This window comes from Helianthus annuus, chromosome 8 (assembly GCF_002127325.2).
Source record: "Helianthus annuus cultivar XRQ/B chromosome 8, HanXRQr2.0-SUNRISE, whole genome shotgun sequence".
Classification (NCBI taxonomy): Eukaryota; Viridiplantae; Streptophyta; class Magnoliopsida; order Asterales; family Asteraceae; genus Helianthus; species Helianthus annuus.
Genome location: NC_035440.2, coordinates 1,130,592 through 1,147,635, shown reverse-complemented (window position 1 = coordinate 1,147,635; position 17,044 = coordinate 1,130,592). Strand labels below are relative to the sequence as shown.

Genomic DNA, 17,044 nt, shown 5'->3' with positions numbered 1-17,044 from the left:
ACATTTAGATTTCCATTTACAATTAATTTAAAATCACTCCCTACATATGTTCAAGCTAAATTTATTTATATGATTTTTAGTGGATGTAAAACATATTTTGAGTGTCTGGATTACGTTTCAAGTGATTATTTGATTATTGCGTTGATAAAACATAAATAATAGTGTTGGATAAAAAATTGTGATTATCTCACTCCAAAACACAGTTTTAAAACGCATAATCTATTTTGAAAACGCAACACCAAACACCTCTCTACTGGTTTGAAACAAACTCTTATTAAAACCAACAACAAAGCAGGATCAGTGCATACTAAAACCTGGATCACTAATCAAAAATATAATACAAGTAGAGTTCGCCTCTTCAGTTCAGGTCTCCAATAATCGTTTCCACAAAGATATTCAGAAGAACGAAAGTTTTATTTGGATCATCATCAGAGACATTCACATTCACAGAAAAACAATAAAAAAATCATAAAACAATTATACAAAAAATCGGATCAGATTTCTGGCTTGGAGTTCCCTATTAAAGAGAACTATAATAAATGCGCTCAGTATAATCAACTTCGATCATCTGGGGAAATAATCATCATCTCAATTCTCCAATAAAAAAATTCAAATTACAAAATTTAAATCAAATAAACCTTTGAAAAAAAAACAAAAAAAAACGATGGATCAGATTTCTGGCTTGAGTTTCTCCAAAAGGAGAAACATAAATAATGCGCTCAGTTATTTCATATTCGATCATCTGGGGAAATAATCATCACATCCATCAAATATCAAATAAAAACTTTTAGTAACAAAAATAAATAAATGAAAATATCTCCGAATCTGAAACAAATGCAGCTCAATAAATAATATCTGCACCTTCAAAAACTGAAAATTTCAAAACCGGATATTTAATATCGCATCGGCTCATACACAACGCCTATTAAAACAAAAAAGCGCTGGTAATCAGTTATTTCGATGCAAAAAAAAAACTATAATTAAATTTAAAAAATGTGCCAGGAGACAGGTAACATCGATGCGATTGTATACACATCGAGCTGTTTAATACTGGCGATATATAAAATATTTAATCTATGCTCCGGAAACTTGAAATTCCCTCACTCAATTTGAGAGATTTCACCATTATGAAGCAACAAAATTGATGGTACAAAATTAAAGATGTTTATGTTTCAAAACCTGAAAAAAACAATCCACACCACAAGTGAATTGTTTGAATAGATAGACCGGAAAATTTCCGGTGGATTTTGAATGTTTTGATTTATGCTTTCGTTGACACGTCCGCCGGGAGCCGGTGAACGTAACGCCTATCAAAAGCAACAGAAGAAGTGTGGAAATAAAGGGTTGGATGGGAAAAAGGGTCGGAGATACTTACCACCGCCTGCTACGGCGGACGGTTGACGGCGGAGGTGAAGGTGAAAGATTGATGATGAAGGTATGAATTGAGGTGTGTATTTGTAGGCGTTGGTAAACCCTAATTTGTTGATGGTTAATTACTGAAATGCCCTTTCTCATGGTTGGGATGACGTGGCAACTTGTAACGGCTCTTTTCTTGAACATTTCTTTTATGTTTTTAGTTGTGATTCCAAATGACCATTTTAGTTTTTTTTTCCTATTTGTACCCTGTTTTATTGTTGACTTGTTGTTTCTAATAACTTTTTAAAAACTTGTTTTGGGGTGTAAATACCAACATAAAACTAGAGGCTTCTTGTAGGCCTATACGTCTTTCATAAATAAATTAACTTTTTAGCTCATATACGTTTAGTTGTGGGCAAATTAGTTTTTGACTTGTTGCAAAACTTGATTATGTTGGGGACATAATAGTCTTTGGCTCTTAGGCAATACTTGATGACATGGGGGCAACACAATTAACTCTCTATATGATTTGTAAAGCGTGATATGTAGTTCTTTTATTTGACTGGGGCACTAGCCACGTGTTAGCTATTGATTTAGACCATATATATACCTTAGTGGCGAAACTTGAGATTTCTGACCGGGATGTCGAAAACGTATATACCAAAAATTTCTATAAAACAGGGGGGTCAAAAACGTATATACCCAAAAATTTCTATAGGAAAACTACATACACTCCACTAACAAGCGAAAAGTTCGGGGGGTCGGCCCCCTTCTCGCCCCTGCAAAGCTACACCATTGATATACCCCATGGATGACGTGTATTTGCATTTGCCATCCATGCGTTTAATGTGGTTTCCCTTCCGTTAGTATCCGTTTTCTCATGATTTAAGACACACAATTTTGTGCTCTCTTTGCATACATAATAGCAGAACGCTGATCCTAATTTCGTTTCTTCTTTGCTTGGTTCAATCGCACATCGGAGGTCGATAGGTATTGCTGGGAGGTTTCGCTTTCAACGGTCTCCCACGGCGGCGAGGGTGGTGTTATGTGTTTCTAATCGTCACCATTTAACTACCTCTATTTGTGTTAGTTAAGGTTACAGTTAACTTACATTCATTTATTGATTAATAACTCCAGCTATTTGAGGTGATGTTGACGGTGTTGTGTATTTCTCACTGTCATGACTATCTTTATTTGTGTCCGATTAGGGTTTTGATTAACGTGTATATACGTTTATTCATGAATGATTTCGTGCAGTCACGTTGATGGCTGTAAACCCTAATTTTCTTTTAAGTTTGTTAATAAGAGTTTTTAATGTCACCTCCATGATGGTGAGCCATGACTCATCTTATAGTTACTTGAAAATATGTAATATCATGATGACGGGTGTAGAGCTTATTTCTTTAAGGTGCTTATCATGTTTCTGTTGTTGACTCGATTATCACTTTGCTTCAGCTGAGAGGTAATTGAATCAGTCATCGGACGCTGATGGGTGTAAGCCATGATTTTCTCTAGGACTTGGCGGAATTTTTAGTTGGCATAATATTACTGGTAATTCGTTTGCATCCACAACGACTTTTCGATTTTGAGTGTCAAATGTCTTGTTTTGGTCTGTGCTATTACTATCGGGGTTTCTTGGTGGTTGAACAAGGGTGATTATATATGTAACAATTTTAAGATAAAGGGCTATTGTACATGGAACAATTTTAAGATAAAGGTTTATTGTATATGTGACATTTTTAAGTAAAGGTTTATTGTATATGCAACTACTTTAAAATAAGAATGTAATTCAACTTGAAAAAAACAATTTTAATTTACATTTTTTTTGTTATTTTAGCTATATAATACATTTTTATAACACGATTCAAGAAAAGTTCTATTTGAAATATCATCTTAATACATCAAACAACGTTCTGACGACAATGATATCGCAATGGTATTGTAACAAACCGAATCAACACCGACCAAACAATATTTGTACCGACTAGTAAAACCACATAAAAAATTTCAATCCAAATTGTCATTATGAGCTTTCACCTTTATGAAAATACCAAAAACAAGAAAGAAAGAGTTTTGGTGAGCTGTATTATATATATATTTTGTTGTTGAGCAACGATGAATAGTAACTTTACATTTATTATAATATATAGTTTTTCAATATTTTATTATTTTAATATTATACTACTTTATTATTATATTACTTTTAACATATTTTCTTTTTTTTTGAACTATATTTTCTTTTATCATTTATTTTTTATTTTTCATAATTATTTTTTCTGTTTAAAAAAAACATTGCCTTAATGAATTAATTTAATATTTCTTTAATAACTTTTGTACGCTAATTTAAAGAAAAAAAAACTTAAGTATGCTTATTTTGCCGTGGATATTCCGATATAAGTATTGTTAAAAATGAAGTTGTATTCAGAATAGCGTACTTATTTTCTTTCTTTTTTACTATACGATGATAAACTAAACCGATTCTGCTGGTTTGGCTTTTGAAACAACATGCTATATTTTCAAACAACGTTTATTTAACATTATTATTTTCTTTATTTCGCCGCAACGCGCGAACAATAAAAGCTAGTTAAGTTTAAATTTGGTGGTAAAAATAAATAAATATGAGTGGATGGGTAGTTTTGTCTAAACCATAAAATACAAAGGGTGACTTAAATAATCGGAAAACAAGTTTACACACACACACACACAACAAATTTTTTTTTTTTTTTAAATATAAAAAAAATAAAAATAAAAAAGTGGTATTGTGTGTTTTGGGGGAAATTAATGAACGCAGAGTGGGAAACAAGGAGTGTGATGAAATCAAATTCTGAATTATGGATATTATTACCAGTAAAGAAGCTTCTGTTGTAAGTCATTAAGCTCTCATCATCTATTCTATGTCACAATAAATTTGAATAATTAGGGTTCATACTCTAAATTGGGGGGTTTGGTTTAATGTGATGAAATTGAGAATATTGTACACAAAATTTGATTAAGAGTGAAAATCTATGTTTATATATTTCAATTGAGTAGCTCACTAGCTTTCGGTTATTCAAATCAACTAAAATTCAAGTAAAGAAGCTTCGGTTATTTTTGTTCACCATATTTAATTTTGTTATTCATTTGTGGCTCGAAGGATTTCCAGTATTTAAAACATATTATTTTTTAAATTTTGTAAGCTTTCTGATATCATATGTATATTGTATTGGCTTTAAATTGTCCACATTTGATCAGGAAAGAGAATTTTAATTTGTTGAATAGTTTTCTTTTGGAGAATTCTATAAATTTGGATTCAACCTTTGCTATGAATTAAATATAATGTAGCCCATTGTTAGGGCTGGCTCATAAAGCTCGCGGCTTGCAGCTCGACTTGAAAGAAGCTCGAGAAAAACTAGCTAAAAAAGCTCAATTTGAGATGACGTGAAGCTCGGCTCATGGCTCGGCTTGTTAGCTCGTGTAACTCTGAGCTAGAGCTTGAGCCGAGTCGAGCCGCCTGAATTCATTGAAGCTTGAGTGAGCCCACCCTGGCTCGACTCGGTTACAGCCCTATCACTAACATGGGCTAGTATTGAAATTTTGTACTTATCTTGGTTTTAAATTGCGTGATGCGCTCCGATGCGTTTGGTCTAAAAATCTGATGCGTGAAGTGCGATGCGAGCGCTTTATAAAAAAATATTAAAAAATTATTTATACATAAAAACTTGTGAAAATATACTTGAAGTAAAACAAATGACGCAATAAGAAGATAAGAGTTGTGCTTTTTGGTTCAAATCAAGCATACTAAGATATTAAATATTGAAAAAACCGAACCCAGTTCATAAAATCTGGTAAAAAAACACAAGAAACAATGTTGCATGTATCAGAGCGCATTATGCGATGAGCACATCATGCGAAATGCGCGCAATATACTCGCATCACGTAAACGCAACGCATCAGTTGTGATGATGTGCTCTCATCAGCGCATCGGGCGCATCACGCATTATGCGCGCATTTTAAAACCAAGGTACTTATTGATGGTAAATGTGGTTAATTGAGTTGTAATTGTAACAAGTTAACGGGAGGATTCAAAATGTGGAAGTAATTCATGTGTGTGGAAGCTAGAAGCATTATCATGATTCATGAAGTTGATAATAATTATGTTATGTGTTTGACTTCAGGAAGTCAACGGTGGATGGGAAGATTCAAGATGCAGTAAACCCTACGGGCGAAGGTGAGTGACTTGTACCTTATACATGAAAGATATTTAAAAAATTTAATTTGTCGTAAGTTAATATCATTTTGATGATGACTTGTTCATAAATTTCAATAGTTGCTAAATAACAAAGATATATTTATACAAAGGTGGATATGATTGAATCTAACTTTATAGAAAAAAATGGTTAAGTCATTGTGTATATTTGACATATACCTCCATAAAAGACTAAGGGGTTGTTTGGCAACATCTGAATGGTTAAGTGCTGAACCATTAAGAGGTCTGAACCATTAAGTGCTGAACCAGTAAGAGGTCTGAATCATTAAGAGCCTGTATAATGCTTAACCGTTCAGAGGCAAATGTCTGACCAATTCAGTTTAGAGGTCTTAACCATTCAGACTCTGTATAAATCTTAACCGTTCAGAGGCAAATGTCTGAACCATTCAGACATCTGCTCGTGAAAAAAACAGTCTGAACCATTAAGTGCTGAACCAGTAAGAGGTCTGAACCATTAAGAGCCTCATTAAGAGGTAAACAAACAGCCCTAACTATATACGTAGTGTAACTTTTAATGATATCATATTTACCCAAAACAAATAATATTAAATATGAAAATTTGAGCCTGCAAATCATCTATAACATTATAACAACATTACTAAACTACAGAGCGAATCTATATCATTGTCCAAAACTTTACAAACTTTTTCGAAGACTCACAAATGTTGCAACTTTATGAGAGCGCGGTAGGCTCCGTTATTCCCCAATGCAAGTAGTTCAGTGTGAGACCCTTGTTCTACAACTTTCCCATTTTTAATAACCGATATTGAATCGGATTTTTGTATAGTTGATAATCGATGAGCAACTACTACGCAAGTTCTACCGACCATCATCTTCTCCAATGCTTCCTGCACAAGCTTTTCCGATACACTATCAAGTGCACTGGTGGCTTCGTCTAAAAGAAGAATAGCTGGATTCTTGAGTATCGCTCTTGCAAGTGCAATTCTTTGCTTTTGGCCTCCTGATAGTTGGACACCTCTTTCTCCACAGTAAGTTTCGTATCCGTCTTTCATAGAACTGCATTGATATACATATTCATTAGAAGAATAAAGTTTAAAATAAAATATGAAAAATTACAAGTTTTGTCCTTTATCTTTATACCACTTTTCAGGCGGTGTCCTTTTTAACGAATGTTGACAGGCGTTGTCCTTTACTAGGTATTTTGTTGCAAATTTAGTCCTTTACACCCAACCCAGTTAAAAAAAAACCCTGTTAATTGTTGACAGGCGGTGTCCTTTACTAGGTATTTTGTTGCAAGTTTAGTCCTTTACCTAGGTATTTTGTTGCAAGTTTAGTCCTTTACACCCAACAATTAACAGGGTTTTTTAACTGGGTTGGATGTAAAGGACTAAACTTGCAACAAAATACCTAGTAAAGGACACCGCCTGTCAACATTCGTTAAAAAGGACACCGCCTGAAAAGTGGTATAAAGATAAAGGACAAAACTTGTAATTTTTCCAATAAAATATGGAAGTAGTTTATCGGTTTGATGTGGATTTGCAATGTTAACAAAGTATGAAACCTGAAGTATACAAAATATGAGGCCAAAAGTAGTATATGTGATTTTGGAAAGAAAATTAATAAATTTGAAGACCGGTTTCAACTAGGGATGAGCTCGGTACCGAAAATGGGAAAAATGGGTATCGGTACCAAAAATAATCGGTACGGTACCGGTATTGGAAGGTAAATCAACCAAAAATACCAGTACCGATCCCGAAAATGGGTACCGGTACCGAACGCTCTTCAGTGGCAGAGCTTGAACGGAAATTTAGGGGGGGGGGGCAGACTCTTAAAAACAAATATTTTACACTACAAAAAATATTTCAGAAATTTTCGACACTTGCACCCCTTAGCCTCTATGAAGCTTCATCCCTGATGCTCATCCTTGGTTCCAACCATCATTTGGTTAGGTGGCTCACTGGTCTGATGATAACCGACCAGTCCAAATAAAGACGGTCCAAAAGTACTGGTCCAGCTGGCTCTGAGAATAGTGGGCAAGGGAATGAGATAAAAATATATGTTTGGTTTACAAGAATGGAATAAGTTTTTTTAATTATGCTTTTCTAGTTATTTAATTTCTAAAAGAGTAAACTGCCATTTTGGTCCCTGAGGTTTGGTCACTTTTGCCACTGTAGTCCAAAACTTAAACCTTTTGCATCTAGGTCCCTGTGGTTTCAGTTTTATTGCCATTTTGGTCCAAAAGTGAAATCAGGTCATATTTGTCTTATAAAATCCTGCTATTTTGTCATTTTTCTCAGTGGCAAAATGGTCATTTTGATAAGACAGCAGGATGGTTAGGAAAAATGGTCATTTTCCTCAGGGGCAAAATGGTCAGGAAAATGACAAAATAGCAGGATTTTATAAGACAAATATGACCTGATTTCACTTTTGGACCAAAATGGCAATAAAACTGAAACCACGGGGACCCAAATGCAAAAGGTTTGAGTTTTGGACTAAAGTGGCAAAAATGACCAAACCTCAGGGACCAAAATGGCACTTTACTCTTTCTAAAATTTGCTTCTTTAATTCGATAAAACCAATCACCAAACACTACCTTATAAACTCATGAGCATTTGCAAGCTTTGCTGCTTTCCTTATTTCAGCTTCACTAGCTTCCTCTTTACCATAAACAATATTATAACGAACACTTCCCGCGAAAAGCGTCGGTTCTTGACTCACCAACGCAATATGTGATCTCAAGCTTCTCAAATTGTAATTTTTCAAATCCCGCTGGTCAACGAGTACACAACCTTTCATCGGGTCATAAAACCTTTCTATCAACCCGATAACAGTTGACTTACCCGACCCGCTTTGACCCACAAGTGCAACTGTTTTTCCCGCTTCAATTTTCAAAGAAAGCCCCTGGAAAATCATTTGCTCGGGTCTTGACGGGTATGAAAAGTAAACGTTTCTCAGCTCTATGTCACCGTTGATTCTTCTAGCGGTCAACCCGTTTGAGTCATTCGGGTCGATTTCGGTTTTTCTGTCGAGTACTGCTAATACGGACCGTACTGCACCCCCTCCTTTTGATAGATCGGAACTCATGCTTCCGGCGTCTGCAATATTCTTGCCGGTGGTCATTAAGATAAAGAAAACTTGAAACATTTGTTTCGCGGTTACGTTCCCTTTGTTCATCTCTCTCCCACCGTACCTGAAAGAATTGAAACGAAAAAAAAGGATGTTAGTGAATAGTATGTCACGCAGTTAATTCGTTGATATATCAATATATCAGTTATCAGTTATCGGTCCCCATGTTAAATATCGGTACCAATCACCGATTTTCCCAATATCATTCGTCTTTCTTCTTATTGCTACTATTAGTGTTTTAAGTCTTAATTGTTTGTAGGGGTGCAAACGAGATGAGCTACTCACGCGCTACTCGAGCTCGGCTCGAAAAAGAGCTCAAAGGAGCTGAGCTTAAACGAGCTTGCTCCCGAGTCCGAGCCTAAAAAAAGCTCCTTTGGTAAACGAGCCCGAGCCCGAGCCGCTCATCGAGCTCAAGCCGGCTCGCGAGCCTAAACGAGCCTAGTGTTTTTATAACTTTTTTTTATTGATATATTTAAATAATAATAATTAATATCTATAAAATAATAAAATATAACTAAATGATATATAAAATATAAATTATAATTAATATAAAAAGTTAAATGCCATTTTAGTACCTGTGGTTTGGGCCATTTTGCTAGTTTAGTCCAAAGATTTCATTTTTCTCCTGTGGGTCCAAAAAGGTTCCACCGTTTCCATTTTAGTCCACTGGGTTAACTTCATCCATTTTTTCCGTTAACGAGAAGGGCAATTCAGTCATTTTATATATAATTTTGTTAACTAGATTTCAGCCATATAAAATGACCGAATTGCCCTTCTTGTTAATAGAAATAATGGATGAAGTTAACCCACTGGACTAAAATGGCAACGTTGAAACATTTTTGGATCCACAGGCGAAAAATGAAACCTTTGGGTCTTTGGACTAAACCTGCAAAATAGCCCAAACCACAGGGATAAAATGACATTTAACTCTAATATAAATTAATTAATAAATGTTTAACCGTTATTTTTTTAATGGTAGGCGAGTATATTGTATTGTTAGTGTTAAATATATATAAATTCTGCATGATGTTAAAATTACCGATATCCCACCGCGATAACCTATATCCCAAATATCGGTCCTTGGTGATATCCGATATTTTACCGCATTAACTTAACTGCTTAGATAATATGTTTAATGTTGAATACATACCAAAATGCCAATGAGATTGCAGCGGTTGTTATGAACTGGGAAGCGGATAAACCCAAACCCGAAAACCATGATTGTTTGATGCATTCTTTTCTTGGTCCTTTAAGAGTTTCTGCATACAATCTCATGATTCTTTCTTGCGAAACGAATGCGGTAATCGTTCGGTGATTCACGACCGCTTCGCTTGCTAACTGTGTTCCTTCGTTTTGCGCCTTTTTCGCTTTAGAAGATAAGCTCTTCATCAACACAGTTTTGGAGTAAATGCTTACGATCAACAACGGTTGGACCGAGATCATGACAGCTGCAACTCTCCAGTTGATGATTAAAGAAATCAGAAACGAAAGAAACGCGCTGAAGAACACTTGCACGAGTAACGAGATTCGGTCTCCTACAAGTGATCGAATCAGGCTGGCTTCTGTTGCGAGGCGTGCGCACACAGCTGCGCTTGTGTTTTCATCTCGATCGAACCATCCGATTTCGAAGGTTAGCACGTTTTCAAGTAGTTTTTCGCGTACTCTTTTTGTTAAACGTTCGCCCATAACCGCAAAGTTATGATGGTTGAGTAAGTTGGTGAAGAAACAAAGAACTCCTAGACCAACGAAAACGATACAATAAATCGCTATTTCGGATTTGATCTTTGATTTGTCGGTTAAAAAATATACTGAAACGACCGATCCTAAACAATAAGCGTGTATAGGCGTTATAGCACCGAATCCGCTGGCTCCAAGGCACCCTAACACGGCTCGTTTCCACTCGGGTGCATTCATCTTCAACAAACGCCATTGCGAAGGATTAGGGTTTGATATTATGTCGTACTCGTCATCACTTTCTTCGTAAGAAATCATTTGAACCGAATGAACCGTGTTAATGGAAACCGCTGGGCTGAAAGGCGACATCGGGCTATTTTGGAAGCTCGATTGTATGCTAATCGGTGTTCTTGGTGTTTGCGGGCTATAATTTCTTCGACGATTCGTGTTTCTGATCGGCGTATGCGGACTATCTAGGTTTTGGCTCTGGGCAGCTGATTGTTGCAGCTGCACCATTTGGTAGTAAGCCCCACCTGTAGAATAATGAAAACCTCGTAAGATATAATAAGATATTATGTATTATTAATCAACTATATATAGTGAAGTAATTAAGATAATTACAAAGGAAACATAATTAGTGTAAGGATCAAATACTAATGGGTCATAACATACAAAATGACCTTAACATGAGAAGTGAAGGAAGGTTTTTTTTTTATTTTTTTTTTCTCATCTTCTTAAGTATGATGTTTAATTGCAAAATGTGTAAAAAAATTGTGATTTTACACTGGTAGAGTAATTACATAATTACTCTACTAGTGTAAATGCACAATTTTTTTTTGAGTTAATAGCCAAAATGGTCCCTGAGATTTGCTCACTTTTGCCACTTTAGTCTAAAATCCAAATTTTTTAAATCTGGGTCCCTGAGGTTTGCATTTTGTTGCCATTTTAGTCCAAATTTCAAAAAAGTCTAATTTTGTCAGGATTTCTTACTGAATTTTGTCTTCTTCCTCATTTCTCATAAGGGCAAAATTGTCATTATAAATTGTCATTTCTCATGAGGAAGAAGACAAAATTCAGTAAGAAATCCTGACAAAATTAGACTTTTTTGAAATTTGGACTAAAATGGCAACAAAATGCAAACCTCAGGGACCTAGATTTAAAAAAATTGGATTTTGGACTAAAGTGGCAAAAGTGAGCAAACCTCAGGGACCATTTTGGCTATTAACTCATTTTTTTTAGATTCTGGGACTAAAATATGTGCTTAATAAGATGGGAAAAAAATTAAAATCTTTTCCCTCGTTCACTTCTCACGTTAAGCCAATTTGTATGTTAAAACTCATCTGTACCGTAACCTAACCCAACATAATTAAACCATACCGTTGTTCTGCATTAACTCTTCATGCAAGCCGGATTCGATTACTTTTCCTGATCGAAGAACCACAATCTTATCCGCTTTACGGATTGTGGTAAGCCGATGTGCGACGATAATAGTAGTTCTACCGACCGAAGCATGATCTAAAGCTTCTTGAACAACCCTTTCGGATTCCGAATCTAAGGCACTTGTTGCTTCATCTAACAAAAGAATCTTGGGTTCTTTAAGCAAAGCTCTCGCTATAGCAATTCGTTGCTTTTGACCACCCGACAACTGAATCCCAAACTGACCAACTTGCGTTTCATACGATTCGGGTAGTTTAACGATAAAATCATGTGCATTTGCTCTTTTCGCTACAAGCTCAACAAGTTCATTCGAAACACCTTCGTTGCCGAAAAGTATGTTTTCTTTAATCGATGTTGCGAATAATACCGGTTCTTGATTAACTAACCCCATTTGAGATCTTAACCATTTAAGGTTAAGACCCTTTATTCTATGTCCATCAAGAAGGATGTCTCCGTTGACCGGGTCATAAAACCTTTCTATCAAAGATATAACCGTTGACTTTCCTGACCCGCTTCCACCTACAAGACCAACTGTTCTACCCGCTTTGACCCGGAGGTTGAGACCTTGTAGGATTGGTGTGTCGGGTCTTGATGGGTATGAAAAGTCAACGTTTCTAAACTCGATGTCACCCCTCACTGATGGTATTGTTTTGCCCTTGGTTTTATTGATGTCTATACGTGGAACGCGGTTGATCATTTCGAACATTCTTGATGTAGCGGCTTTTGCTTCTGAAATGAATGGGACATTAGGTAGTGCACTCATAGTTGACCTGAAATTCGAAGATAGAACTCCATTAGACTTTAGAATTTGAAAACTTGTTGACTTTTTTCTTGAAACATCTTTAAAAGAGATCTGTCTTTGACTTATTTACTTATGAATGGACTGTTTTGGGTTGCGTATTTCGTTGACAAGTCAAACCAGTAGAGTCTTACAAGGTAACTTAAAAGAAAGAGTTAAATGCCATTTTAGTCCCTGTGGTTTGGGCCATTTTGCCAGTTTAGTCCAAAGGTTTCATTTTTAACCTGTGGGTCCAAAAAGGTTTCACATTTGCCATTTTAGTCCACTGGGTTAACTTCATCCATTTTTTCTGGTAACGAGAAGGCCAATTCGGTCATTTTATATGGCTGGATTGCCCTTTTAGTTAACAGAATTACATACAAAATGACCAAATTGGCCTTCTCGTTAACAGAAAAAATGGATGAAGTTTACCAAGTGGACTAAAATGGCAACTGCGAAACCTTTTTGGACCCACAGGTTAAAAATGAAACCTTTGGACTAAACTGGCAAAATGATCCAAACCACAGGGACTAAAATGGCATTTAACTCTAAAAGAAAATAGGTCTAACGCGTGACATGTCAAATGTGTTGAAAGAATACTAAAGTGATTTTTAACGCATAAAGACGTAATCATTTTATTCAAAAGTAAACTATATATGGAGGGGATATACTATTTATAATAATAGTTGATACTCTCTCCAGACCCTACCAATAGCTTTGCTATTTATGGGATTTACTGCATACGTTTGTTGTTGTCGTACTAATAGTTGACACATTATTTATTTGGGAAAAATTAGACAAAAATGTTATTAAAAAAAGAATTGCCTGTTTTGACATGTTACCTAACTGGCTAACTCACTCATCATTTTCGACACCTCTAGCGAATAGCGCAAACTACATATAAAACTTTATGTATAACATCCTGTTTTCCGATATGCATGTTTACAAGTGTGAAAAAAGATTATTGTCCGATTCTGGTTATTTAACTAACTATCTTTTAGTGATATGAATACAAAGGTGAAATCAGTTAACTAATTAGTGACTTACAGGCCTGCCATGATGACACAGATCGCCGAAACAAAAACCGGGCCACCTGTTTCTCCCTTTTGGGTAACAAGATAACTTCCTACCCAAGCAACAAACGCCCAAGTCACAAATACCATACCCATGCTCCCAATCATCAAACCCTTTGTAAATCCTTGTTTTATACCTAATCTCATACTCGTCTCAAGCGCATTACTAAACTTATCGATCGTCTGTTGTTCACCAACGTACGAATAGACAGTTCTGATGGATGAGATAGCCTGATCTGCCACGCCACCACCTTTATCATAGGCACCCTTCATCTTCATCCCGAGACCTTTTAGCAACGCCCCCATGCCTAACACGGGACCCACAAAGAGGAATACGAAAGGGAGGGAGGCCAGCGCTAGCCGCCATGAAAGTATGAAGCCTACTACCATACTGAATACGAGTGCCGATAGGTGACATAGACAGTTGGGTAACTGCATGACATTTTGGTTAATGGTGAGTTATTTTAATGAACAGGAAAATATTTTACACTAAATTTCTTTTAAAATATATTACGGTAAATTACACTAAATTTCAACGGATGTCCTTTGGCTTTAAAAATGCCGGAAATCTTCCTTTACGTTTAAAAAAAACTTGCAAGTCACTTTTTAAAGCTAAAAGACATCCATTGAAAAATGGTGTAAACGTAAAGGACGAAACATATAATTTACCTTATCTATAAAGAAAGAGTAAACTAAAAAATAGCTAAAATAAAAAACGGTTTAAAAGAATGCCCTAGTATATTTTTTTAGTACATTAAACCTACAAAATCTTTTTATTTGAAAAATACTCCCTTGTTCCCTAAATTGTGTGTTTCTCCTTGTGTACAATAATTAAGAAACTCTATATATTATAAAATAAAACAATATATTTATTGTTATTAATATGTGATACATCAATTTTTTATGAAGACAATTTGAACTTTTTAGACAAAAAAGAACTTTTTACAAAACAATAATTATTGTGAGAACAAAAAGAACAACTGTAAATCACTAAATTTTGGGATTTAAGGCACATATTTCTTACATTCATATGTGTATTATATATACATAAAAAAAATCATATATTTTCCCTACACATAGTCTACATACATGTGGGCAATTTAGCCTACACATAACCTACATGTGTGTAGGTTATTAAAAAACTGAAGATTTTTCATATTTTGTTTTAAATTCTAGTGTGAGAAACAATAAATCTGACATTTATAACATTTTCATTTACTTTTAAGGTTTTTAGAATTGAAAAAATGAGTGATTCATTTTGTTCTGCGTGTTCTCGCAATATTTAGTGTTCTGCATAGAACCTTCCCCGACCTGATTCTTACCAAAACTATCAATTTTTCGACTCCGAGAATATGAGTGTTTAAAGTACCTTATCAGCCATGACATCCTGAATGAGTTGCGCATCACCTGAAATGGTCGAAATAACTTCAAAATTGATGGAAGAACCAACTTGTGTGTCAAAGAAACCGACTTCTTGCCTAAGTACAGATTTAAGGTATTCCATCCTTAGACGTGATGTTTGTCTTTCGGCAGTTCTTGTCCAACATATTCCTTCTGCATAATATGAATCAATACATGTGTTGGTCACAAGATTAAGGATTACTAGTTTTCTTCCCTTAGTTTGGAACTAAACTCACCAAGAAAAGCTGATATTCCAACACCAATTGCAAGAATGAGCAGCTTGAGCGCATACTATAAGATCGTAAACAACATATCAATAAACATATTGACGGTTTTTCAGGTTCATTTTTAAGTATGGCTTAACGGTTGGCCAACAGGCCATCTCAAAGTTTTTTTTTTTTTTTTTTTTTTTTTTTTTTGGGGGGGGGGGGGTGGGGGCTAGAGTGGATAATAAAAGTGCGACCATTTTCGTCAATCCTATGATTCCCATATCAACTGTGTTAATATATAATTATAGACCACAAACCCCACCGTTTGTCAAATTACCTACATATAATTTTCTTTTAGAATTTGGGGCCTAGGAAAGTGAAAGCCCAAAGCTCCCTCTTGAGTCGCCCGTAGGCCCTACGGTTAGGGCTGGTATTCTAATGGGTCAAACTTAATCGGGTCAAAACGGGTTATGCTTAGAATGGGTTCGTGTTGAAACATGTCGTTGTACAAAAAAGAAAAAAAATAGTGGGTTTGTGATGTGACATGCATCGGTTGTTTATGAAGCGCGTATAATTTGAGTGGCCAACGAAACTCATTTACTATCAAAAGTTGCCCAAATCAACTCATTTGTTTACGACGGTCAAGTGTATCCATTTATTTTTCTTCGTAAAAGTTGTGTTGAGTTGAGCAATCGATAATCATCTAGCTACTTCTAGACCGGACCAGACCAGACCGAACCTAGAACAAATTTCCTCCTATCCAAATCAACTCGACGAGTGATCAACAATTCAACATCCTAGCAAGTTATTATTCCATTAATTTGTCTAAATAGTTACTATGAAACTTTAATAAATAAAAAATAGATATACATATGTATGTACCTTGTTCACCACATCAATGGAGAAAGAAATACCACCACCACCATAATCATCAAGAATCCCACTAAGGATTAACATAGTAAGTGGAGACATTAAAGCATCTCCAAGGCAACCTAATGTACCAAATAACATAAGCACCTTATCTATGCCATCTGCATAATAAAACATTCCACCTTTTCCCCCCATCTTAATTCACTCTAATCTTAATTTTCACACAACATAGTTGTATATATAGGATTAGATGGTATGTGACAAATGTTTATATATATATATAATCATTTTCGCTAACCGGATTTGTATGTCGGTATCTTTAGTTGATCTCTCCTTATACTTGTCTGTCTTAGAGTCACTTGTCACTTTCATGACAAAAACTATGACTTGTTTATTACAAAATGAATAATGACATATTTTTTATAAAATAAATCTTGGCAATGTTGGAAAATGCCATTTGCCAACAATTGAGATACTCAAAAGGAAATGAGAATACTTGGTGGCTGGCTGCTGTTTGTTTGTTGTTAACTTTAGTGCCTACAGTATTGTTTTAGTTTTACTACAAGTCCAAATGCTATGCTCTATGTGCTTTATGCATGTGAATATTTAACAATGCTTCTTGTTTAACTGAGAGTGACCGGCCGTTAACTTTGTTAATTAAGTTGGTTCTATTGGGTTTTAAGTTGGGGTGTGCATGGGTCGGTTTGGGCTAAAAACCATAACCATAACCGAGATATCAGTTAATAAATAATCATAACCATAACCGATCGGTTATGGCGGTTTTGGTTATTTGGTTTTGATGGTTATAGCGGGTCGGTTATGGTTGGTTAACTGTGAATTTGAGTCTAGCTAAAAGTAACTCAAGAAAATATAGTTGTGCATTATTTTTTTTTAATGGCAGTTGTGCATTATT

General features: G+C 35.3%; 1 protein-coding gene, 2 long non-coding RNA genes and 4 other non-coding genes across 8 annotated transcripts; 1 reads left to right on the top strand and 6 right to left on the bottom strand.

Moving 5' to 3' along the window:
• Positions 1 to 164: 164 nt before the first annotated feature.
• On the bottom strand, positions 165 to 1,416 carry LOC118481139. Its single transcript, XR_004864545.1, has 2 exons — positions 1,376 to 1,416; positions 165 to 568 (listed from the first exon to the last, which is right to left on the bottom strand). It is a non-coding gene; the product is annotated as an uncharacterized LOC118481139 (long non-coding RNA).
• On the bottom strand, positions 353 to 436 carry LOC118481604. The gene has a single exon (XR_004865813.1). It is a non-coding gene; the product is annotated as a small nucleolar RNA Z159/U59 (small nucleolar RNA).
• On the bottom strand, positions 490 to 593 carry LOC118481603. The gene has a single exon (XR_004865812.1). It is a non-coding gene; the product is annotated as a small nucleolar RNA Z103 (small nucleolar RNA).
• Positions 665 to 767, bottom strand: LOC118481602. Its single transcript, XR_004865811.1, has one exon. It is a non-coding gene; the product is annotated as a small nucleolar RNA Z103 (small nucleolar RNA).
• LOC118481619 lies at positions 992 to 1,137 on the bottom strand. Its single transcript, XR_004865828.1, has one exon. It is a non-coding gene; the product is annotated as a small nucleolar RNA snoR137 (small nucleolar RNA).
• Positions 1,417 to 4,103: 2,687 nt separating the features above from the next.
• On the top strand, positions 4,104 to 14,210 carry LOC110871667. Its single transcript, XR_002553870.2, has 4 exons — positions 4,104 to 4,220; positions 5,511 to 5,563; positions 6,390 to 6,591; positions 13,628 to 14,210. It is a non-coding gene; the product is annotated as an uncharacterized LOC110871667 (long non-coding RNA).
• Positions 6,128 to 16,326, bottom strand: LOC110871666 (putative multidrug resistance protein). 2 transcript variants are annotated; one of them, XM_022120386.2, is made up of 8 exons: positions 16,144 to 16,326; positions 15,289 to 15,343; positions 15,021 to 15,205; positions 13,626 to 14,083; positions 11,741 to 12,570; positions 9,840 to 10,896; positions 8,157 to 8,753; positions 6,128 to 6,619 (listed from the first exon to the last, which is right to left on the bottom strand). In XM_022120386.2, exons 1-8 carry the CDS (start codon positions 16,324 to 16,326, stop codon positions 6,259 to 6,261), a joined length of 3,726 nt encoding a protein of 1,241 aa, XP_021976078.1. In that variant the 3' UTR covers positions 6,128 to 6,258. The 2 variants fall into 2 exon arrangements, with proteins under 2 accessions (XP_021976078.1, XP_035832193.1); XM_035976300.1 differs by lacking the exon at positions 6,128 to 6,619 and adding an exon at positions 6,990 to 7,583 and having other exon boundaries at positions 16,144 to 16,293.
• Positions 16,327 to 17,044: the final 718 nt, after the last annotated feature.

Coding starts and splice junctions, on each gene's coding strand:
- LOC110871666 (XM_022120386.2), bottom strand. CDS start 16,326: ATGGGGGGAAAAGGTGGAATGTTTTATTATGCAGATGGCATAGATAAG. Junction 15,206..15,288: donor TGGAATATCAGCTTTTCTTG/GTGAGTTTAGTT, acceptor CATATTATGCAG/AAGGAATATGTTGGACAAGA. Junction 10,897..11,740: donor AGAGTTAATGCAGAACAACG/GTATGGTTTAAT, acceptor ATTATTCTACAG/GTGGGGCTTACTACCAAATG.